General features: G+C 39.3%; 1 protein-coding gene across 1 annotated transcript in view; it reads right to left on the bottom strand.

Annotated features, from left to right (window-relative positions):
* LOC136883459 (fumarate hydratase, mitochondrial) overlaps positions 1-26394 on the bottom strand; it is a 56931-nt gene that overhangs the window by 10111 nt on the left and 20426 nt on the right. Inside the window, exons 5-6 of the mRNA XM_067155771.2 lie at positions 15921-16124; positions 7097-7389 (exon numbers count right to left, since the gene is read on the bottom strand). Coding sequence (XP_067011872.1) covers positions 7097-7389; positions 15921-16124 — 497 coding nt within the window. The remainder of the gene's footprint in view (positions 1-7096; positions 7390-15920; positions 16125-26394) is intronic.

Below are 26394 nucleotides of genomic sequence, written 5' to 3'. Positions count from 1 at the left end.
TTCGATGCTCAGTTTTGAACTGCAATACAGTAGTGGATGTGATTACACGCCAGCAAGGGCGATGTTCAGCAAGTGTGTGCTAATTACTGGGTCAATGTTTGTGCTCTTCAAGGTTTTTTTGAGCTGATCCTTGTAGCGTTTCAGAGGTGCACCACATAGCCTCCTGCCAGAACCGAGTTCACTGTATACAGTAAAATACCAGTATAACAAAATTGTGGGGACCTCTGAAATTAATTTGTTATACTGAAATTTTGTTATACTGAAATAAGTCAATTCGTAAGAACTCACCTAGTATTATATCCATTAGTTATGGTTGTTTTTAGGGGCGGAACTACGAGGTCATCTGCCCTGTTATATCAGCTGCAGGATCTATACAACTTCAAAATACCATTATAATAATAAGAGTTACAGTACTGACAGATGTTTTCAGAAAATCTATTTTTACATTGTACCAGCAAGTCTACACACACTGTTCCAGAACATCATTTTTTGAAAAAGTCTGTGATTTTCTTCTGAACAGATCCAGACACGAAAGCTCGTTCCAAATAGTCACCAACCACTGCACATGAATTTAAAACAGATTCTGGCACATCACTTCGTGACACGAGAAAATCTTGAAGGCTACGTGCCATGTTCGTTGCCTGCTGAAGAGTCAAGCTCTGTCGATCACAATCATTTTGGGGGTTGTCTTCCTCTTCCTCCTCATCGCATGGATCTCTATCATTCATAATGTCCTCCACAATTTCCTCATTTGTGATTTCTTTGTGGACTATTACATCACTATCTACATTGATGTAGTCGGTAAGACTTACTGTAGATGGCACATCCAATGTTGTACACAAACGCTTCCAATTCTCCTTGGTTTCCACATCATCCAACACTTCACTTTCTGCGACGTCTTCTGTAAAAACCACTCCAGCTTTTCTAAAGCAGTTTGTGATGATGTCTGCATTCAGGGATTTCCATGCAGCATTAAACATCTGCATTGCTTCCAATATATTGATGTTAATGGCTCTATTCGTGGCAACGTTGCACAGCATTCGACGGACTACACGAGCTCGGTAATGCCGCATTACTGCATGAATTATACCCTGATCTAGCGGCTGCAGAATTGAAGTTGTATTTGGAGGCAAAAATAAAACTTTTACATGCTCCAAATGGCGAGGCACACAATTATGAGAAGAGCAATTGCCCAATAATAGAAGAATTCTCCTCTTTTCGGCCTTCATCCGACATTCCAAGTCCAACAACCACTCTTTGAATAGCACAGATGTCATCCATGCCTTAGAATTGTGCCTGTATTCACAGGGCAGATGTTGCACGCCCTTGAAGCACCTTGGCTTCCCAAATTTCCCAATTATGAGAGGCTTCAGTTTGTCCGTCCCTGTGGAATTGGTGCACAAAAGAGCCGTGATATTTCCCTTAAAATCAAGGGTTTTGTTCGGCATTAGTTTATAAAATAAAGCAGTTTCGTCTGCATTATAAATGTCTGCCAGCGAATATTCTTTCAAGGCATCCTTTAGAGTCTCCAGCCGCCATGAAGACGCAACTTCCTTCGGGGCATCGTTAGCTTCACCATTTATAATTTTGTGGGATATGCCATATCTCTCCTGGAACCTATGAAGCCAACCAGCACTACCCATAAACTCAGGTGACCCAAGCGAACGTGCGAAAGATCGCGCACGCTCACATAACAGTGGGCCATTTATTGGAATGTTTTTACTCCGCATTTCCACAAACCACGTATAGACGGCTTGGTCCACCTCCTTGTAGTCGGCTGTCCTAATCTTCTTACGCTGTGGACCTAGGGCATCCGCATCAATGTTTTCCTCTATCTTACTTTTCTGTTTTAAAAACGTAGAAAGTGTTGACGGGCTAATGCCATACTTCTTCGCTACATCTCCTTTCTTTCCGCCTTTCTCTACTTCCGCAAGTATTTTACGTTTTTCACTCAACGAAAACTGCTGTCGCTTCTGCTTATCCATTTGTGATGATATGTACGGTACTTATTTATTTAACGAAATGCACACGAACTTTGTAAGTTTAATGATATAACCTTAACAGCAAGAAGAAGTAGTTCTCCAAGAGGGAAAGAGAAAACAAGCAGAAATCAGCCTGGATTTTTATTCATCTGATTGACCGCAGCTGGACCGGTCCAAATAATGACATGAGAAGTCAAAGAGATGAGAAGTGCTTTGAATAGGCTTTGCGAATTAAATACGAAGAAGAAACATGCAATGCATCCGTCGCGTTCATTGGTGGATTACAAACATCGCGATCCTACTCAGCCAATAGTGTGACGTCTTACATTGGTTGATGGGCCAAGCCTATTGGTTGCGCAAAGCGTAGCGTTCATTGGCGGATTGCAAACTTGGCGCTCCTACTCAGCTAATAGAGTGACGTCTTACATTGGATGACGGGCGAAGCATATTTATTTATTCAATAGCGTACAAATGTGCATTAAAAGAAAAAAATACATTAATCTTTGGCATATTCTAGTGAAGATTTTGTTCTCTTGTTGCACTTGCTGAAATGATAGCGATCGCAATGTTTATCACACAATGTAGGGACGGTTCATGAAAGTCTGATCGCCGGCATAGACTATGGTGAAACTCGTGTACCGCCAGCCTATTCAAAGCACTTCTCACGTCATTATTTGGACCGGTCCATCTGCGGTCAGTCATAGCATCAGCTGAATAAAAATCCAGGCTGATTTCTGCTTGTTTTCTCTTTCTCTCTTGGAGAAGTACTACTCGCTGCGTATGTGAAAGCTGCATTCTTATTTTCAAATCTTGCCGTAAAAAAGTTTCTTTGGATAATTCATACGCAAGTCGTGATGGTGACATCATGGAGATGCCCAGTATTCGTTTCCGAAATCGGGCCTTTACATTTTCAATAGTTCGAAGGTCGGACACCGTTAGTCTTTCCCAAATAAGTTCCATGCCATATGTGAGAACTGGGCGAAGCGTATTGGTTACACAAAATACGCCTTCTCGATCGCGTACGGTGCATGTATGGAAAATGGCGATCATATCGTCTGAATAACGAAATAATGTAACAAGAAAAATGTTGGTCATAAAACAGGATGAATTTTGGTTTTAATTTGAGAAAATATGGTCAAACTGGTAATGAAAAGAGCTCAATTTTAATTCGTTAAACTGAAACTACGAAATTCGTTAAAATGAAATATTTTAACATACAACAAATAGGGAAAAAGGAAGGGACCAAAAAAATTATTCGTTATTCTGAAAATTTCGTTATACTGGTGTTCGTTACAGCGGAATTCTACTGTAGTATCTGTCGGGGTAGTCTATTGTCATCCATGCATTGGACATGACCAATCCATCTAAGCTGGTGACCTATGATGGAAGCTTCTATACTGTTCATCTGTGCCCTTTCAAGTACTACAACATTGGAGACATAATCCTCCCATTTGATATTCATAATGATCCTAAGCTTCTGCAGGTGAATATGTTCCAATTTCTTGATGTCATAGCGGTATAGAGTCCATGTTTCACACCCATACAATAAAGTGAAGACAACGACAGCTTGGTACACCATCAGTTTAGTGGACATATTTCGGTTTTTATTAGAAAAGGCTTTGCGGGATTGACATCCAAAAGCACAATGAGCAGCTCGTATTCTATTTTCTACATCCATCTGCGAGGTACGAGACGAGAGAATACTCCCAGGGTCTGGCAAACTAGTTCCTGGAGCAGGTTGTGCTAAAACCTTAGTTTTTTGAATGTTGATATATAGGCCAAATTGCTCATAAGCAATCTTAAAGCAATCGACTGACAAATTGCAAGTCCTCTGGAGAATGAGCTGGAGTAGCATTGTCATATGCATATTGCAGTTCAGTAACCCGGGTGAAATGGGCAAGTCTTTTAGAGCGGAGTCTTGACTGATTAAAAATCCCTCGATCAAGTCTATAACTAATTTCTACACCTGCATTGTTGCCAGATGACTCAAAGCATAGCTGTTTGGTACAAAGCAAACAGTGTAGGTGCAAGCACACAACCTTGCTTTAGTCCAATAGTAATATGAAATTTTTCCAACACGTTGTTTTGATAGAGAAACTGACCAACCATATCATCATGAAGAGCCTGGACGAGTCCAACAGAATGTTCAGGGCAGCCAAACTGCCTTAACACCATCCACATAGCATCTCTGGACACAGTATCAAAGGCCTTTTCCAGGAACACCAAGAACAAGGGTTTCTGTCATTCTCTGCATATTTCCTGAAACTGTCTTCCGCGGAAGATCATGTCAGTGGTACTCCTGGATGTGCGAAACCCACACTGTGATTCGGGGAGTAAATGTTCAGATAGTGTTTGAAGCAGACTCAACAGGATCCTGGCGAATATTTTACCTACTATAGACAGCAGGGATAAACCACGGTAGTTGCCACAAATGCTTTGATCGCCCTTTTTGAAGACTGCAAGTATGATAGAGTTCTTCATGTTAGCAGGTACGTATTTGGTTTTCCCATATCCTTAGGATCACAGAGATGAGCCTTGATATACAATAATAAAGTTTTATTATGAATCCACCTGTTCAATACATTATAATGTTGTTACATTTAAAATAACTTCATTAGTTAAAAAGTTATATATGGGACATGTTTCGCTCCCTTATAGAGCATCATCAGCCAAATCTGAATCTCAAATAATTGTTATTTACTTAAATAAATACTTAAGAACTATTAGAACATTTTTGACAAACTTAAAACTTATTCTATTAGAAAATCATAAAATATAAAATCTTTGTATACATGGCTTAATTACATGTGCTTAATAGGAAGATACATTAAAATTATGGAAGAGAGAGTACTAAAATATAAAATAAATAATATATATATCATGTCCAAAAACTTAGAAAGACGTGAAGATCAATCTTAGGAGCTAAATTTGAGGATTTTCATTAGCAATGAGATCTGGTAAAAAAGTTATTTATCCCTTGTGGATAAGAGTCTATAAAGATTCAAATTTATCGTCAATTTGATGATTGAACTTATAACAGTCCATGTGCACATGTCGTGATTGTTATGGTCCGTGTGTCCCATGTGAATAGCATCTTTTAATGATTGTACAGTGAAAGGAAGATGAGTTGCATCTCTACGTCGAATTCGGAGGACGTTACGGCAGCAAAACTAGAAGAGAAGGCAGAAAGATTGCTAAATGGAAGTACATGTGTTCATCCTTGGCCAGTTTACTGTAATTCAGAACTTGACGCTACGTCTTTAAGTCAGCTTCAGATAACATCATCAAAAAATTCACATTTCGTTCTTTCTGACACTGATGTACAGACATTCAACAAGATAAACCAAGCAGCAGCTTTCAATACAAACGTTGATTTACGTCCTTTTCAGTCATCCTTATCAAATACATTAGTTCAACGAACGGTCATTGACATCTATAAGAAGATATCTTTTCAACAGCATTCGCCGAGGTCACATGACAACAAGCATTTAAATTTCTTGAAGACCAACATTTATCCTGTTATAAGTTCAATCATCAAATTGACAATAAATTTGAATCTTTATAGACTCTTATCCACAAGGGATAAATAACTTTTTTACCAGATCTCATTGCTAATGAAAATCCTCAAATTTAGCTCCTAAGATTGATCTTCACGTCTTTCTAAGTTTTTGGACATGATATATATATTATTTATTTTATATTTTAGTACTCTCTCTTCCATAATTTTAATGTATCTTCCTATTAAGCACATGTAATTAAGCCATGTATACAAAGATTTTATATTTTATGATTTTCTAATAGAATAAGTTTTAAGTTTGTCAAAAATGTTCTAATAGTTCTTAAGTATTTATTTAAGTAAATAACAATTATTTGAGATTCAGATTTGGCTGATGATGCTCTATAAGGGAGCGAAACATGTCCCATATATAACTTTTTAACTAATGAAGTTATTTTAAATGTAACAACATTATAATGTATTGAACAGGTGGATTCATAATAAAACTTTATTATTGTATATCAACAGATTTCAATACGGATTAAAAGATGAGATTAGTCACTTGCAACAGAGAAGAGCCTTGTTTTGAAAGGTAGGCCTCATTTAAGAATGAGTTCTAGAGGAATATTGTCTGGTCCAGGAGCCTTTCTATGTTTGAGGCTGAGAAGAGCTTTTTATATTCTTGAAAAGTTGGTAGCATTGACATCCAAGGTTGCACAGGATTTTGTGGGACATGCTGAAGAAAATTTTCAGCAGCATTAGAACTGCGGTTTAAAAGTAAATTGAAGTGATTTTTCCAGCAACTCAGAATGTCCTGATTGTCTTTAAGAATGGAGGTGTTGTAGGCAGCTTTCAAATTTCCCGATGAAGCTCGGACAGGTCCATAAATCTGTTTTAGTCCAGCATAGAAATTTTGCAGGTCCCTGGCATCTGAAAAGTTTTGTAGTTCTTTGGCTTTTTGTTGCCAAAAGCTGTTCTTTATTTCCCTAATTTTGGTCTGACATTCCTGCTTCAGCTCTTGAAAATATGATCTCTTCAACTGACAAGATGGATCTTGTACGGAGGATAAAAAGGCATCCCGCTTGGCATTGATAATGTTGATTATGACTTCATTATTCTCATCAAACCAGTCTTGTCTTTTCCTTTTCTCAAAGCCAATAGCACATTCTGCTGATTACTTGATGATTTTTTGTAGTGTGATCCAGTCACATCTATGTCATTATTGTTGACTGGGTTGTGTGACAAGTGGTTTAAAATTGAATTCTGGTATTCAGAGGCAACAGCCTCATTCTGAAGTTTACAGTGTTGATTTTTCTTCTGGAAGGATGAGATGGACACGTGGTTTCAGATGTATAGTAATCCTGAGTCGACTAAGAAGTTGATGGTCTGTCCAGACCATTAAATAAGCAACAGTGAAACAAAGCTACAGTAAATAAGTCCAAAATCCTTATTTACAGACTGATGAAGGGAATGGTTGAATTCCTGAAACATGTTTGGCTGAATAAATAATTTTCTTTCGTAATAAGTACATTGACAAGGCTGATTTAAGTACAACTATTTTAATTATTTCTGTACTACATTCCTTCATGTATATCGCAAGGTTAGGACAACAGCTTACCTTATCATAGCCAATGTGAGGATTGAGCGCTGTGACCAACATAAGTGATTCATTGAGAAGTTTTGCAATATTTTCTCTGTTGGCTTGGATTCCTGTAACACAGTTGTTTGTAAATGCTTTGGCACTATCACCAAGAAGACGAATGGATCTGAGAACATTGGACACCATTAACGGCTTGAAGACGTTCAGTTCAAAATGGCCATTGCTTCCACCAACTGTAACTGCGACATGGTTCCCCATTACCTGTGCTGCCACCATAGTGATTGCTTCACACTGTGTAGGGTTAACCTTTCCTGCAAGTAGAAACATTTCATATCTAAATACACATAATTTATATATTTACTCTGATAAATTCAATAACTGCATCGAGCATAATGTCTAATAAAGGTAATGGATAACATTAAAATCCCCATTTAATGTATTACTGAGAATTTTTTATTAATTCCTTTTCTGGTTTGACCAATGGTGCCTGTAATTGGCCTCTTTCGTGAAATCTATACTCACCAAATAAATAATGAAACCCAGAATACATGCGTTATGTAAAGGAAATAAGAAACTTCTGTACAGAATTGTGAAATTCAAAAGAACTATTTATGTACCAATTAAAGCATTGGAAAGTGATGATGGAATTATAACAAGGAGAAAGGAAGAGATGAGAAGGTATTTTTCTTCCTTGTATAATGTATAATGGAACAGAACCAGTACAAATCACTCAAGATGATTTGGAATTGGTTATTGGGAATAAGGCTGGAAAAAGTGAATCACCATTGACTTGGTTTGAGATTGATAATGCTCTGAATAGTATGAGCAAAGGCAGATCCCCTGGCCTTGATGAGGTGAGGTCAGACATGATGAAAGCTGCTGGAACTCGTGGACTTCAGTGGCTATTTAGAGTGATGAATGCTGTGTGGAATGAAGAAAAAATCCAGACTGACTGGACTAAGGGTTGTATAGCCCCCCCTCTTCAAGAAAGGAAATAGATATGTGGCAGTTATAGAGGAATCACATTCCTGTCTCATGGACTTAAATTGATAGAGAAAGTGATAGAGAAAAGATGACAAAAGATCACTGAACCACAGCTTGAGAAAGAACAATACAGGTTTCAAAATAATAGATCAACAACAGATCTCATTATTGCTGTTTAGATAATAAGTGAAAAACATTGAGAAAATGGGAAAAAATTTCATCTTTGTCTTTCTGGACCTAGATAAGGCCTATTACAGCATACTGAGGTATAAACTTCGGGATTGCTTGAGAAGGAGAAGGTTTCCAGTATCTGTCATCAGTAAACATGTTGTACAAACACTGCCAGAGCTATGTAAGGATAGGAAATGGCTATTCCAACTGGTTTGTAACAAGTAAAGGAGTGGAACAGGGCAGCACTTTGTCACCTTTACTATTTATTACAGTGATGGATGAGATAATGAAAAGAGTGAAACAACACAGCAAGAACAGTGCATTTGAGGCATTTGCAGATGATGATGTGATTTGGGGAGGTAATGAGGAAGAATTTCAAGGAAAGATTAATGCTTGGAATTGTCATTTTAAGGAATTTGGACTTAAAATCAGCCTTAAGAAAACAGTTATGACAGTCAACAGACAAAAGTCAGGAGCAAATATCACAGTACATGGACAGAAATTGCAAGAAGTTAACCACTTCCAATACCTCTGTAGTGTCCTGACTAAAGATAACTGATCAAATGCTGAAATCTCAAACCGATTTCAAAGAGGAGCTGTCCTTTACTATCAGGTTAGAAGCCTTCTTTGAGACAGCTAGATTCCAATACTACCCAAACAAACACTTTATCAAGCTTACTTCTTGCCCATAACAACCTATGACCTTGAAACTTGTATCATCACAGGCAGAAAATGAAATGAAATGTCGTATGGCTTTTAGTGCCAGGATATCCCAGGACGGGTTCGGCTCGCCAGGTGCAGGTCTTTCTATTTGACGCCCGTAGGCGACCAGCGCGTCGTGATGAGGATGAAATGATGATGAAGACAACACATACACCCAGCCCCCGTGCCATTGGAATTAACCAATTAAGGTTAAAATCCCCGACCCGGCCGGGAATAGAACCCGGGACCCTCTGAACTGAAGGCCAGTACGTTGACCGTTCAGCCAACGAGTCGGACGTCACAGGCAGAGATAAAAGTAGACTCCAAGTTAGTCTCTGTAGTCTCCATGAGTGTTCTGTCCATGGAACTTAGTGTTCACTAAGTCTGTCGTCCTCGAGGAGTTGAGTCTCTCCGTCCAGCTGCTATGAAGTGAACGTTGTGACCGGTGGAGCATGGGAGAGTTGAAAGTGGGATAAACTGGTAGTTACAACTGATGTCAGAAGCGAGAGAAACTGATAGTGTTCTTTGTAGTCTGTAGAAATAGAAACAAAATGGATGCTGAAAACTTCCAGGCTCTTTTTAATAAACTCATAGTCAAAATTAAATCTAGCTATGACCAACTCATTAGTGAACTGAAATCTGAACAGAAATCTAACCAGGACCAACCTAAATCAGTATCAAGTGAACTGAAAGTTGGATGGCTTAAGCTACAACAGGGGCAGTTAAAGTTAGAACATGAAGTGCACTCTCTCAAAACAGAGTTGAAGAGTGACCTTGCGCAGGACAATAACAAAGCACTCTGAAGTAATACCCAAGGTTATGGAGTCCGGAGTTTGAGACCTGACAGAAGAAGAGAGTGCTCTGTATGAGATCCGAACAGAGGCCACCAACAGTGGTGGCAGCTCCCGTGTCATGAAGGTCAAAATCACACATTATGACGGGACCACTTCCTGGAGAATGTGCAGGACCCAGTCCGAGACAGTCTGCGTGGACAACAGATGGATGTTGGAGGAGAGAGCAGAACGCCAAACAATGTAAACAGAAGGCAGAAGTATCACACAGCCCCCAGACAGAGCGGGCTCGTCTGGCCCCACTTAATATCAAGCAACATCACCTACGAGGAGGTCATGGGGTACTGAACAGATGGTACAGTGACCACCAACCACCGTGTCCCGCTAGAGGAGACTACTCAGTGCACTGATGAAATGCCGTGGGAATTCGCTGGTGAGGTGAACCGACCAGCCGACGTGACTCTGCATGGAGCACCCTGAGGTGACGCCCAGCGTGAGCAACTTACACTTCCTTTGATGGGCTCCGGGACACCAAGATCCTTTCGGGGATTATGTTTGGTAGGGAGTAGAACTTCGAGTGGGCATGGTGACTGACCCAAGGATGGAGGCAGTGATGGTGACGGCATAGCTGCAGGGATGCCCACTACGATACGGCATGCCAATGGAATTCCAGCATTTATTGGTGTCCCTTTTAACCACGCTTCAATAACAAACAGATCAGTGTTCAAATAGGCTGACTCAAACCCGGTGAAGAACGGGGAAGACTACTAGTATGATGATTGCAACAGACCACAAACCTTCAAAGCACAATCTTTTAATAATATAGTGGTTTCTCAAATAAACTGAAAGTACAACGAAAGAGAAAAACATTGCAAGTTTAATCCTCTAACATCATTAATTTCAAATAGGACATTTAAACTTACAAAAGTAACTTAGCACTAAATATTGTTAGTAAAAGTTGGGAACTAATGAGATTTTTAGCCAAATCTTACAGATGTTTAGAAAATTACTATGACGTGGACATCAGTAAATTATGATCAATCAATGCCATATTTTAATTTGTTAATTCTTTTTAATTACTGTTAACTAGTGGTAATATTTTATTAGTGTAAAATAATTTTAATGATCAAATCGTTTATATGAAAGTTCAATGTAAAGACTTAACACTGAGGAATTTGTTCAAATGAGGCTGAAGATGCTCGATATAACGAGCGATACATGTCCCTGTTAGTGTTGTACTGTAATAAAATGTCCTTCTAGAGACAATAAACAATCTTATGTATTGAATTAGGTGGAAAATAAAACAAGAATTGTAACAATTAAATGCCGATGGAACCCAAACCAATGACTACTGAACAAGGCTGCTACCTGACCAGGACACTGCGGTATAGGAGGACATCTGGCAGGACCAGTCTTGGGACCTGTGAGTCAATCAAGTGTGTCGCACAGTGGATGACAAAGGTGTGAACGACCTACAAACAGACGGAGGTGTGGACAACAGGAATGTCATAGGAGCTTCAGTCTCAATACAAGAGTCCATGAACTGTCATCACAGGACCAAGGACGTCACCCACCAGGCCCAGCAGATACCCCATGGGAAGACGATGGCCACCCAATCGACTTGTCTGACACCATATTATGGAGCAATTCAAGGCAAGCCGTACTAAGGAGGGGGGGCAATGTGACCGTACGCCGTAGTGATTCTGAGCCAAGAACAGCGGGCTCGTCTGGCCCCACTTAATATCAAGCAACATCACACCTGGGCTATTGGCCGCTGCCTGTGCATTTACCTCAGGAAGGAGGGGCCTGTAGTGGAAGGTGCTGACCTCCTGGTCTCCCTGGGAGAATCTAGTGATTACCAAAAAAACCTCAAGACGATTGGGGACCGAGAAGTTTCTGGACGTACCAGCCTCTGGACCATTCTGGAACCACTGGCCTCCCTTTTTAAGGCAGGACAGACAAGTCTGCAGTGAATGCAATCAGTGAGAGCGAGTGCTGTCGGTGAGTACTGCTGTGATGTAAGAAATGACTTAAGAAGTGCGAACAATGCTTATAGACATCAATTTGTAAGGTATATTAATAATAATGTTATTGGCTTTACATCCCACTATTTTTCCAGTTTTCAGAGATGCTGAGGTGTCGGAATTTTGCCCTCAAATATAACCAGACTGAACTAGGATTGAACCTGCCAACTTGGGCTGAGACAGCCAGTGCCTTTACCGTCTGAGCCACTCAGCCCAGCATGCATAAACAAATCACGATTTCAAGAATGAGTGCCTGTATGTGGTGTTTTGGTTATGTTTTTAAAACATACGACAAGATACTTTAAGATTAATTTTTCTTCGGACTTTTAGTGATATGTTTTAGAGTGTTTTATTAACTTCATATTTCATTTTTAAGGGTGAAGAAGGCCCAACAGGATCGAAACATGCACCTTCTATGAGATTTTTCTTTAAGTTTTCTTCTAAGACACATTTATGTATTGACTAAGGAGGACTAATTATATAATTTTCTTTTACTACACAGTCAATACACAACCACCCAAATATGAGCTCCTAGGCAGACTTCAGGGTCATGTGCCAGTCTCTTGTTTCAGGAAATTCATTTATAGGATTTTCCCTTCCCCATCCCAGTTATGTGTTTCTACCATTTTAGCATCTGTTTATTCTAGACTGGAGTCAACTTCAGCAACACTCCTGAGGTGCTCATTAATAATATATCCTCTATTAATGCATTTCCTCTCCAGGGTTTCCCAGACTAACACTCTAGAGATGCTGTAGTGTGCTGTTTCTATGTTTATAAAAGACAATCATTTCCATATTCTCACATCCTTTTCCATCATGTCTAGTTATGCAAATTAGGTCAAAGGTTGATCTGACTAATTTTTCTAGTTTTCCCAACATAACTTTCAGGAATTTCACATCTGTTGCCTGTATTCAGCTTCTTTCTGTCCCAGTCACTATTCATGAACCTGCAGCGTAAGTTAGTATAAGCACTCAACAGGCACTTCTTCCTTTACTCTGGCAGAATCCTGATGGATGTGTACTTTTAGCACTGAAGCCATTTTCTATTTCTGCATCTTCCAACAGCACATTTCTTAAGTATTTAACCCAATGTGGGTCACGGTGCAATATACTGTGACTTGCGGGAAGTGCCATAACAGTTACGATACAATATATTCAGTAATTCCAATATAATTGGTCCATTATTGGACATTATAAATTTTCCAGCTTAGTCTTGGTTGCCAGCATTCAATCAATCACTACTGATCTGTATTTAGGGCAGTCGCCCAGGTGGCAGATTCCCTATCTGTTGTTTTCCTAGCTTTTTCTTAAATGATTGCATAGAAATTGGAAATTCATTGATCATCTCCCTTGATAAGTCATTCCAATCCCTAACTCCCTTCCCACAAATGAATATTTTCCCCAATTTGTCCTTTTGAATTCCATCTTTAACTTCATATTGTGATCTTTCCCACTTTTAAAGACATCACTCAAACTTATTCATCTACTAATGTCATTCCTCACCATCTCTCCACCGAAAGCTCAGAACATACCACTTATACTTCCTAAAATAATTTATTGTTCATGCACCTATTCAATACATTAAGTTCTAAGAAATTTTAGGATTTCATCCTTATTGTAATAGATCTAATATTTCTAAAATTTCTCAGAAATTAATGTACTGAATAGGTGGATGAACAATAAAAAATAATTTTAGTAAGTATAATAACTTTCAATATGTATCTACAATGATATTAATCACTTGCAACATACCACTTAATCGAGCAGCTCGTCTTTCTTCCAAGTCTTCCCAGCCCAAACATTGCAACATTTTTGAAACGCTACTCTTTTGTCGGAAATCACACACTGTGTGACAATTTGGGCTCATCAGTTGGTAACCAAGACATATGGGTAGTGCATACCATGGAGGCCACTCTGTAGGCTCCAGAGGAGCCACCGGCAGTGCCAATGCACTATAAGAGACTTGTCAATTTACAAAAATTGATACCTGCCAGGCCATCAGATGATGCTTAATTAGACATTGTCTAAGGCTTAAAACTAGTCATCGTTTCTGCAATCGGCCCATTGATTTATGAATTTACTCATTCAGGACAAATCTGGTGAAGAAAGATGTCAAGGAAGATCACGAGAGAACAGTGATTCATGGACAGACAAAGATGGATGGGGCTGGTACACCACACCCAGGCAACTGGAGATGGGGTTAGGCATAGAATCTCAAGGAACTGGAGATGGTCGATGACTATGATAAATATTTTAGGTTCCCTATGGAAATCAATGTATTGAGTGTTGAACTTCCAAGTGTCAAATCTTCGCTTCTCTATGGCATTGAACAACAATTCAAAAACATATGCTATCTGCCATCTACTGGCTATGTTACTGAAGCTTGCGCTTGTCCGTATCCTCATGGGAAGTTCTGTAAACTTAGTTTTTGTATGTGAATGTCTACAGATTTTGGGAATCAACTGCTAGCTGACCAAGATAGCTGCTCACAGTCATGCTGAAGTAGTACTATATAGTGAGAAAGTGTTCGAAATTTTGATGGATGGTGTAGGCGAGGCTTCTGATTTTTCCCTAACGGATGAAGAAGTTTACGACTACTTCCTTCCTGAAAATATCAATCAAGAGTGAGGAAAATGAGACGAGATGAATCTGTCGTAGTGGGTTTTTATGACCGGATGTTCTTCCTGACGTCAACCTCATCAGAGGAGTTAATGAGATGAAATCAATGACGTGATACTGTATATGATAGTAGGAAGGGAGAGGGTGAAACTCATTGCCGGCACATAGCCTATTCCTGTTGAATAGCACCAAGGAGTCTGCTCGAGGCTTAACGTTCCCATCCAACGAATCACCATCAACAGCATCATATGAACACTGCGGAGAGGTTTGGAATTTAATCCAGGCTTTGGGCACGCAATCTAGTGATTAGAAATTGTATACCATCACCTCATCTCCCCTACCCTACGGGCAAACATTCTGATTGTGAAATTTTTTTTGACCACCAGGACTCGAACCGGCTAATCACAGTGTCGGACCCTTTGAACTTCAACGCTATAACGATCACGGCCACCAAGCGGGCTAAATAAGCGATAGTAACTAAGAAGAATTACAACCTTCATTGGCAAAGAGGTGCAAAACTTTTATCATGCACAGTTCATGGAAAATAGTTATCTGGTAACTCTTCTCTCAGACTGAGTATAAAAATTTACTGATTTAATTGTGATGGGATGTGTTAATTTTTAGGAATTATGGCGAGGGTCATGTACACGAACATACCATAGGAGTACAAGCATACCGGTCTACCGATCCATTCATCTGCACTCCTACATTTTTTCGGCTCATGCTCTGTAATCGTTATAAAACGATTGTACAGTTCTTTCATTTCAATGATAACAGTTCCCTACCTCAAAATGACAAAATCAGCCCGAAAACAGAACCAAAGGATGAATGAAATTTTCATCACTAAGTTTACTTCAACTCTCACTATATAAATCATTATCATGGGCATCACACTCCTGCACTGTGTCAAAAACATCACCATTCGCCAGCAAATGGGCATTGCACCCATCACTGAAAAGGCACAGGAAAAATGTCTCCAATGGTATGCTCATGTCCTAATTGCTGCACCCGGAACTGTTGCCAATCTCACTCACTCCTCTGAAATTAACAGGAAATGTCCACGTGGACGTCCAAAGCAGCTCTGGAATGACACAGTAGATTCCGATATGAAGACTCCGATGATGATGATTGTTTAATGGGGCCTAACATCTAGGTCATTGGCCCCTGAACACTCAATTCAAGACCAGATGATGCCCAAGATCATGCAAAATGGCAAACCAAGATTAAAACAGCCGATCCTGCACCAGCGGGAAAACTCTAGCAAGAAGATGTACATATCAAGAAACGTATGTTTAAAATACTCATGAACAGAAAGTCGGTATAAGGGAATGTTATTTAAGGAACAATCAAGGATCATTTCAAGGTATTACTGACACCACATCTTCCGCTACAAACTGGCTGTGATCACTAAGTTAATTTGTGACCAATGACTTTGATATTTTCCTCAAATTTTTAAAAATACTATAGTAAGTTTTAATAAACATTATAACAGTCTTCAATTATGATATATATTTTGTGTACTTACTGCAAATAAATACTAAATAAAAATACCTGGCATAATGCTACTTCCGGGCTCATTCTCGGGAAGAGACAATTCTCCAAGGCCGCAGCGAGGTCCAGACGCAAGGAACCGGATGTCATTGGCAACCTTCATGATACTACAGGCAACAGTATTAAGAGCTCCTGAGACTTCAACCAATGCATCATGGGCAGCAAGAGCTTCAAATTTGTTAGGAGCGGTCTTGAATGGAAGACCTAGGTAGAAGAAAAGAATTACTCCACAAGGCTTCATAAATCAAATATTATACAAGGATTGCTTGTCTAGAGGTTCAATCTTTCACTCTTTTAGGCTCTTCACGTTATGATCATGTCAGCTTATAAAGATAAAGCTACAGTCACACAGAACAAGAATGAGTGCATGGTATTTTATAATTTCCTTGCAGGCACACTTTTCTCAGAAATAACTGAACCCACAGATGTGTTTGCTGTGGGTATCCATAATAGGGTTTGTATCCACATAGGAAGGAATTATACCTTAATAATAATTAAAATAAAGTGACAAAATTTTAACTCTGAGGAACATATAATTCCATGGAATCATTCTTCTGAGCAACTACACTTGTGTGTTATCTGAACCATTACGGTTTGATTCTGGTTCGTAATGACTAGGGTCCGGATTTTTAGGTTTTAACCTATTTTTTTCCTCGCTATTTAATTCACAAATTTTGATATATTTGTTCGTTTCACACTTCCTGGAGCAGAATATGTGAATTTCATTGCACCTAAAAAGACCTAAATAGCTGTTTTACCTTCTTCAAATAAAGAATGTTATTTTCCCTGCATTGTAAAATTCTTTCCACCGCAATTACAAGCAGTAGGACGGAGGTAGTTCACGTTACTACCGTTAAATGCAGCACATTCCATGCTTCCCACTACATATGTGACATCTGGTGGCTCCTTGATGCTTCTGATAGGTCTGGAGGAACGTAAATTGTTTCGCCTCCAGTCGTCCATAGAGAGTACAGCCGGCAGAGTGTGTGGTGACTGGTTCCTGCAGTATTTTCTAACCGTAATTGCTGTATAGCGAAACAATGCCTAAATCGCACTTGCTGAGAAAATGGATTGCTACAGATGGACACTTCACTACAGACGGTCGAGTAGTCTTCTGTCAGGCATGCTCCAAAGAAGTAAGATTCCCGTAACTGATCTAAATCCTGCATTGCAATACCCTAGCTCGCTTACTGAAGTGTACTTAGGATTTGGATTCTTCATTTCAGGTTGAGTGTGAGCAGAAATCCCATCTTGAGCAGCATAAATCTTCAGCTGCTCACATGGCTAGCGTAGTGAGGAGGAAAGTCCAGCAACAACAGTAAGCAAACATTTATTTCTTCCACAGTTGGCAAGCCTGAACATTACTTTAACTTTCGTCTATGTCAGGCGTTGGTGTCTGCAAATGTCCCATGGAACATGCTAAGTAACCTGACCATGAAAACATTCTTAGGAAACATCAGCGGCCGCAGTATACCTAATGAATCCATTTTAAGGAAGAATTATTTGCATCCTGTTTACCAGAAGACATTAGATGAAATAAGAGAAGATATAGGCGATCACTATATTTGGTGTTCTGTCGATGAAACATCTGACAGTTGCGGTCGCTTCATTGTGAATGTGGGTAGTAGATAAGCTGAATCAAAATGAACCAGGTAACGCTCATCTAATTTTTTGTAAAGAAATAGAACAAACTAACAGCAGCACAATAGCCTGCGCTGTGAGGGATGCTTTACGCATATTGTGCCCAGCAGAGAATCAAGATAGTAAGTTCCTTCTGTTAGTGACAGACAGTGCTGCCTACATGTTCAAGACAGGGCAGGTTCTACAGTCCTACCCGAGCATGCTACACGTTACGTGCTTGGCCCATGGCCTGCACCGCCTTGCGGAGGAGATTAGAAGCAACTTCAGTAATGTCAACAGCGTGGTTTCTTCAGTTAATAAAGTTTTCCTCAAAGCCCCAATACGTATACAGTTGTTCAAATAGAAACTACCAACAACACCTCTTCCACCTGAGCCGATACTTACCCACTGGGGAACTTGGCTGCCTGCTGCTATTTACTATGCTGAGCACCAAAAAGAAATTTAAAATGTCGTCCATGACTTGGATGAAACAGAAGCTTCCTGCATCGCGAAGGCCAAGAAATCCCTCGAGTGCCCGACCCTCGTCGCTTCCCTAGGAAATATTAAGAAACATTTTTGTTTTATGCCAGTAGCTATTCTCCAGTTGGAAGGCGCAACCTTGCCCTCAAAGATTCCCTGGATATCATTGGCAATGTTTCCAGAAGAGAAATACCTGGGCCATTGGGAGTGGCATGTTCTTCGAAGCTGCAGAAGATTCTTCAACGCAATCCTGGTTTTGAAGATATGAACGTTATCAATTCAGTATTACAGGGTGAAAAGTATTCAGGAAAATTACCCTTACAACCTAATGCATTAACATCTATGTATTACACTCCAATGATGTCTTGTTCCGTTGAAAGAACTTTTTCGTCATATAAGAATGTGTTAAGTGACAACAGGAAATCATTTACGCCAGACAATTTGGGCATGCACGTTATTTACTGCAATGCCAAAAATAACTTACAAAGGAAACAGTACAGTGCATTCTCTGTGTATTTTTATGAATATGACAATGTAAACTTTTGTGAAATAAGTACATAAATAAATTTTACAGAACTACGAAAACCAAAAATTATTACTGCCTGGAGGCAAAAACCTAAAATAACCTATTTTAAGAATTCAAAAAACCTAAAGTGAAGGTTTATGCCACCTAAAATTCCGGGCCCTAGTAATGTCGTATCTAATACACCACTGGTAAAGATCTATGTCCGCCTTGTCAATACTATAAAAAAGTTATTTAATCTATATTAATAAAATGCTGTACGTTTCGAGAATCTTACTTGTGCTCCTCATCAGCGACCAAACATTCCACCAGATAATTTGCGGACTTGATACCTAACCTTCTCACAAATTAAAATACAAGAAATGTCTTCTACATAAAATATTTCAAATTACATTACTTTAAATAAGTTAATTATTTAGATGACCTTGTATTTTCATTATAACTTAGAGTAATGTAATTTTAAATATTTTATGCAGATGACATTTCTTGAATTTTAATTATAACTTATTTAGGGTATACTGTGAGAAGGTTAGGTATCAAGTCCACAAATTATTTGGTGGAATGTTTGGTCGCTGCTGAAGAGAATAAGTGAGATTCCCGAAACATGCACGGCATTTTATTAATACATATTAAATAAATTTTGATAATATTAACAAGGCGGACATAGATCTTTACCAATGTTTTTCAGTGGTGTATAATACATGTGTATGTCTACAATAAGATTGCAAGGTCAATGAAAATTATTACAGCACAAATATTTCTTTTTGAAAACAGGAGAACTGATGGCTTCAATGTATGAAATTAAGAACATCTAATATTTAATAATAATGCTTATTAAAATTTCCTTGGAATGGTGAAGTGATGAATGAAGACATGTTAGAAACTATAACAGACAAAAATGCTGATATATATATATACTGCCGGCCAAAAGTTTCCGGACAAGCAATGAACTGTTAAAGAATGGACTGAGATTAAAATAAAACAACATACCTAGCCTGTGCAAGGAATTGACAAATATATTCTAAAACTAATATTTTACAGTAAAACTTTGTTTTTACATTACATCCGAGCAAGAAATAGACGATATGTACACATTTACTCCCAGGGATCACCAGAACACATCAAACTTTCTTCTCATAAAAGAAATTCTGCTTTGCTGCAAGTACACTTTTAACTATTCTCGGCATTCTCAGAACAAGTTTTTTTAACACTGATGCAGGTGAACTTTGTAAGGCATTCTGCAAGATGTCCTACAGTTTTTCTGATGAAGAAGGACACTCCTTTCGGACTTGCTGATCCAACTCCTCCCACAGGAGGACACTCTTTTCGGACTTGCTGATCCAACTCCTCCCACAGCAGCTCAACTGGATTTAAGTCTGGGGATAGGAGGAGGAGGGGAATTCCATTAAAAACCAATTCCCCAGAGTTCTGTTTGTATTGCAGATAATTCATGCAATAGCGAGACATGTGCTGCTGGGGGTCACTGTCTTGTTGGAGGACAAAACCACGTTCCTGTCCACATGGAAGAGTATAACGAGATAGGATGGAATGGTAGCCGTTTGTGTCCAGTGTTCCTTGAATGCAGTGCAGTGTACCAACTCCACTGAATGTGAAATAACCCCAAACCATCGCACAGCCCCTCCATGTATCACTGTAGGTGCTATACAGTAGGATCCTTTTCCGCGAGGCTGAACGTTGAACATAAACTCGTCGCAGTTGCCCGAAAACCTTCGAAACTTGGTTATAGTAATATATCTGTCATTAAGCAATCATTAAACATATTGGTGCGGGTACATACGTTTTGTCCAGAAACTTTTGGCTGACAGTGTATATATAAAATCGTCTTTCTATCTGTAATTTTTTAAACACCAACCTGATGGTTGGTTTTTATACTTGACAGGACACGTATCAGCCTATGTCGGGTTCGGTTTAATTTTTGTCTGTCTGATACAGCATCACAGAACAATGGGTTGGTCGATTTTCATGAAACTCGATATTTAAGTTTAGGATAAGGGAGGAGTAGGATCTTAGCTATAATTTTTTCAAAAAATTGAGCAGGAAGGGAGATTCAGATGGGGCCTTAAACATTTTTACAGAAAAATCACTCATGACAAAATTGATTTAGAATATTATTTACACATTTCTTTGTTCCATACATGTTACTGATAAAGTGAAAAACAAGGGAAATATCAGTGTTGGATTTCTCAATTTAAGTCCAAGAGCTGATATCTATTTGTATGGAGAGCAGCTATGGAAAAAATATACTGGCAATGTTTAAAAGCTTTGTACATTTGTCTGTAGCCTGCTTTTTGAATATTAACCTGATCCTTCTGTTTTTATACTGGACAGAAGAGACAAAATCAAGAGCAACAATAACACAAAAACTGCCAACGGTCAAAGAGAACCAGGGAGCGAGTAAGTCACGACAAGCCACTGACAGCTACATGCCCACCTACGTACCTCAGAATGTCGGGAAACAACTTGAGCAGATTTAAAAAAAATGAAATTGTGCATCTGCTAAGGGACTGTCCTGTCAACAACTGAAGCAACAGCAAGTATACTTTGTACATGTCGAGCACATTCAACATGAAAGAAACTCCCATTTTATCAGTTTAATAACTTCTTTCTCCTTGTCTTTTCCCCTTTCTACACCAAGTTGGCATTACTTTCTTCAATTCTTGGGTGTCCTCCCTTCACCAATCTTTCTTTCTGAAATCTTCTTTCATCTTGTTCATTCATCTCATTTTTGGTCTTCCCCTCTTCTTTCAATTCCCCAATCGTCTTTCCAATGTAACCAACATTCCATCATTCTACATGCCCAAACCACCTTAGTCTGGATTCCTGGATCTTCCTGCTCATCAGTACCACCTTCATTACACCTTGATGCATTCATTCTTTGTTTGGTCCCTCCTTGTTACTCCAATTATCCATCTCAGCATCCTCAATTCCACAACTTCAATTTTATTTTCCAGAGCCCTAGCAATCACCCATATATACAACATTGCTGGTCTAACCACTGCTTTATATACTTTATCCTTCATTTTACAGCTCACATTCTTGTCACACAGCACTCTACTTATCTTTCTGCAGTTCATCCAGCCACATTGGATTCTGTGCTGTATTTCTGACTTTAACCCATTATCTTTTGCGATATTGGACCCAAGATATTTGTACTTAAAGAACTTAATGTTTCACCTTGGATTTTTAAGGACATACCTTCTTGATCTTTCACTGCCATATAATGGTTTTGTTCTACTGATTCTCATTACCCTTTCTTCCAACACTTTCCTCCACTCCTGCAGCTTTTCTTCTGCCTTATTCCCGGATTCTTAGTACAGGACGATATCATCTGCAAACGTATTCCAGAGTGCTCCCCTCTTCACGTCTCTTACAATCACATCCAGTAACTAATTCAAGCAGGTATGGGCTTGGTGTAACCCCACTTCCGCCTTGAATCTTTCTGTCATACCTACACTACTCTTAACCTGGGCCGTTGCCCTTTCAAACACTTCCTTTACAATCCTCGCATATTTTTCTGGAACAACTTTTGCCCTCATATATGTCATTACTTCATCCATGGGCAACCTATAATATGCTTTGGCAAGATCTACAAACATCACACATAAATCTGCTTGAATTTGTGGCTGCTTAGTTGAAATAGGATTTGTTGATCCTCTACCTGGTCACCAAATTGTTCCTCCTTGGTACTATTCTCCTGTCTTAACCTCCCATCTATAATTATATACCAGATCATTGCTTAGGACATAAGCTTGATTCCTCTATTATTTCTGCAATCTTGCACTCTTTTTATTTATAAATTGGCACAAGGGTACTTCTCCATTCCTCCAGTATTCTATCCTGCCACAGCTTCCTCATGATTTTCCACCATCTTCGCCCAGACATCTCCAAGCTTCCAACAGGAGATGGTCTACTCCTATAGCTTTACACTTTTTCATTTATCTAAGAACACCTTCCACTTCTTTTCTATAAATAATTTCCACCATTCCTTCATTCACCTCCTCATCTTCTCCCAGCTCCCTTGGGTTTTCTTTGTTCAGCAACTTTTCAAAGTATTTCTTCCATCTTTTCTTTATAGTGTATTTTTTATGAATCACTACTCTACTTCTGACCTTAATTGGCTTTACTGTGTGAAATCCTTTGAAGCCTTGTCTCTTGTTATTTTCATTAACTCTCTCTCCCCATCTTTCCTTTCCAGTTCCACAGATGCTTCCACCGTCTCTACCTTTGCTTTTGCAACAGCTCTCTTAGCCTCCTGATTTGCTCATTTTAAAAAGTTCCTTAACTTGTTGACTACCTGTCCAATCTCATTTTATCTCTGCAAGTGGCATTTTTCTCGGTATACAACCTAAGGGTTCAAACCTCTGAACTGTACTTCTATGCTGTTTGTTTACACAAAAATAAGAAGCTAGTCAAGGTGGTCTTTGGGGTTTAAGTTGAGTGAAATGTGTCAAAAATGGCACAATTCTTGCAGAGTATTTGCTTCATGTTCTAGTGATGCTGAAAGACTGCAAGTATTCAGATGTCTACTATAGTATTCTCGTTTGTGAAAGCAAAAAAATAAAAATAAAATGTATCTTTACTTCGAACTTGTGTTAACTGAATTAACAGGGTTATAGTTTGTCACTTCTGGCTCCATTTTGACTAAATAAACAAGGTTTCACAGTATTTTTAAAAAATGTGGGTTTTAAGAACTTACTGAAGCAAGTCCTTATTCCTCATTTGGAAAGGCTATTCAAATGTGTCATGAAAGTCTTCAGCAAACTGAATCTAAACTGATCAGGAAGAGGAAGTTTGTGGTGGTGATAATAATCTGATAAGAAAACAAGATGCAAGAAACAGAAACAACAACACATTATTCTTCAATGATCTTTTACCATTGGTTGGCTATGTGAAATAGGAGAGAAATATGCAAAAGATGACTATGTTTTAAAGGGACAAATTGTGCAAATTAACCCCTTTTAATACTCATACTTTATAGGAGAAAGAGGTACAAACCTTCGAAAAATAAAAGGAAAATGCGGAGATGAGGACCCCTTTAATTTCATAAACCTAATAGGCCCCTACTGTAAGAGTCAGAAGCATAAGAGTTGACCAGAGGTCATAAAAGAGGGATGGAAGGGAAGAACAAGAGGCTATTTTTTTTATAGAGGACTGGAGCATCGTGATCAAAGGTTTCATGTACTTAGTTTATGTCAAGACTGATAATTTGTATGGGTTTAATACTTTTTTGGTGCATCTGCCAATCATTAATTGGAGCTTGTATTATGAAGGAACCATGAATGGCCAGTATGTTAGATACCACGATCACTAGTTCTATGTGTCATCACTACTTTTCCTATCGAGGTCCTATTTTCTTACACTATTCTTAAACAATCACCATCACCTGGATCTTTCTTGGCTCATCCTTCCTTTCATTTGTAATTCCACTGTGTTCAATATTTTTCTAAGTTTCTTCTTCTGATCTGGTACCATCAAGTTGACGCTGACTCCTGATGACTTCTTGTATCTTTTTCCTCTGCAATTGTGCACAATCTGTACTTTGCATGCCATTCTCCATTTGATCCTGTTAAGGATATTATCAAGTCTGACTTGGTCTTCATGATGACCAAGCGCTACCGTTTTTGGGGACTGCCACGGGATCGATTCCTTCCTGGTTTATACCGGATGGCTGCCTCAGTAACTGATATCTCATCTCTTCTTGTGGCATGTCCATACCACCTGAGGTGAGCTTCTGGCACCTTGTCTGAAACTCGCACAACTTCCATTCACTGTCTGATGTCATTTCTGACATGTTCAAGTTTTGCATGTCCTAACGCCCAGCACAGCACTTTCATATCCATTCCAGGGTGGGCTCTCTCATGTCTTACTGAGGCTGGCCAGAATTCAGAACCATCGAGTGCAACAGGTTGAACCATGGATTTATATATTTCTCCTCTGAAATAAAAGGGTAGTTTCTTTTACAGAGAACTCTGGTGACATGTAGAGTTCTTAAGAATCAAGAAGCAGTTCACCACCTGAGCTGATGTAGGAACCGAGGTATTCCAATTTGGTGGTTTTAACGAGATCTTGACAGTAAACTTTCAATGGTGCCATCTGTTTGTGGGTCGCATTCAAGGCAATTGCTCAAGTATGTCAGTCCTGTGTTGCTAGATGCTGGCACGTAAAAGAACTACTGTGGGACAAAATTCTAGCGTCTCCAAAATGCATTTAAGTAGTTAGAGGGATTTAAAAACCATATTCGGATGTGGCTGCTGCAACTTGTATCCGCGTAAACATATTCTTCAGTAGTTTACATTTTCACACTTGCGATTCTTTGTGAATATGTTTCATATGACTTGGTAGCCTAATCTTGACATGAAACATACGTTCACACAGATCATAAGGAATGGCTGGGGGAGGGCGGGGCTGAGCTTGACAGCGCTTCCGTGGTTGTCGTTTATCCTCTTCATCTCGACGTCTTTCCTAATCAAACACTGTAATTGATGCAGAAATCGTGTGGTGCCAAAGTGTACGATTCTCAGCCAGCATATCTCAGGATTGAGTGTTAATTCCAGCTCTTTTCATAGTATGCTTTAGCTGATCCTTGAAATGCCTCAAAGGGGCTCCATGAAGTCTTGTGGCAGAGTAGAGTTCACCATATAGTAGTTGATGAGGAAGCCTGGTTTCACTCATGTGACAGACGTGCCCTATCCATTTGAAATGGTGGCCAATGATGATAGCCTCAATGCTTATAGCATGTGCTTTCTCAAGAACTGCAAGGTTGGTGACATGGTCTTCCCATTTGATATTCCAGATGGATCTAAGTTTTTGCAGATGAAAGCACTCTAGCTTTTTGATATCCTGACAGTAGAGGATCCCAGTTTCACAACCATAAAGCAATGTTGATATGATAACAGCATGGTAAACCATGATCTTGGTATGCATTGTAAGGTCCTTATTCATGAAGTCATGACAGAATAAACGTCCAAATGCTGAGTAGGCAGCACTAATTAATTCTCCTATCCACATCTTGTGAGCAGTAAGCATTTGTTGAGAGGGTACTTCCTATATATAAAACGTGGTCGACCTGCTCCAGTTGAATATCCGCAATGGAGATATTGAAAGCTGGCAGGTTTGACCCAGGTGCAGACTGTGCAAGTACTTTTGTTTTCTGAACATTAATGGAGAGACCAAAATGATCGCAAACACTCTTGAAACAACTGACTGACTGTTGTAGCTCCTCAGGTGCGAGAACACAGAGCGTCATCTGCATAGTGCAACTCCGTAACTGAGGAAATCTTAGTAAGCTTTTGGGAGCAAAGTCTAGCCAGATTGAGCAATCCCCCCACCGAAGCAATATCTGACCTTTACACCTTGGTTGTCTGTAGGTGTTCCGTATAGCATGGCAGCTAGATAAAGAGCGAAGAGTGTGTTGGAGCAAGCACACATCCTTGTTTCAATCCATGAGTGATTGGACATGGATCAGAGATATTTGATGAATGATTTGCCCAGACATGTTATCGTGAAGAGCCTTGACCAGATCTACAAAATTCTGTGGACAGCCAAAGTGTTTCACTACTGTCCACAAAGCTGGTCTCGGGACTGAGTCGAAAGCCTTTACCAGGTCATAGAACACTAGGTATAAAAGAGTCTGTTGCTCTCTGCATTGTTCCCGTATTTGCCTTGCACAGAAGGTCATATCTGTTGTGCCTCTGGATATGAATTTCCTGCTGGACAATGAACCGTACATGACATCCAAGCTGCATTGGTTTGGAGAGATCTGGTCAATGTTACATAGGGGGCTGTCTACACCTTGCTTGAAGATTTTCAATGAGTAACAGAGGTGGATTA

Source organism: Anabrus simplex, chromosome 11 (genome assembly GCF_040414725.1).
Source record: "Anabrus simplex isolate iqAnaSimp1 chromosome 11, ASM4041472v1, whole genome shotgun sequence".
Classification (NCBI taxonomy): domain Eukaryota; kingdom Metazoa; phylum Arthropoda; class Insecta; order Orthoptera; family Tettigoniidae; genus Anabrus; species Anabrus simplex.
This window is presented reverse-complemented; position numbering and strand designations above follow the sequence as displayed.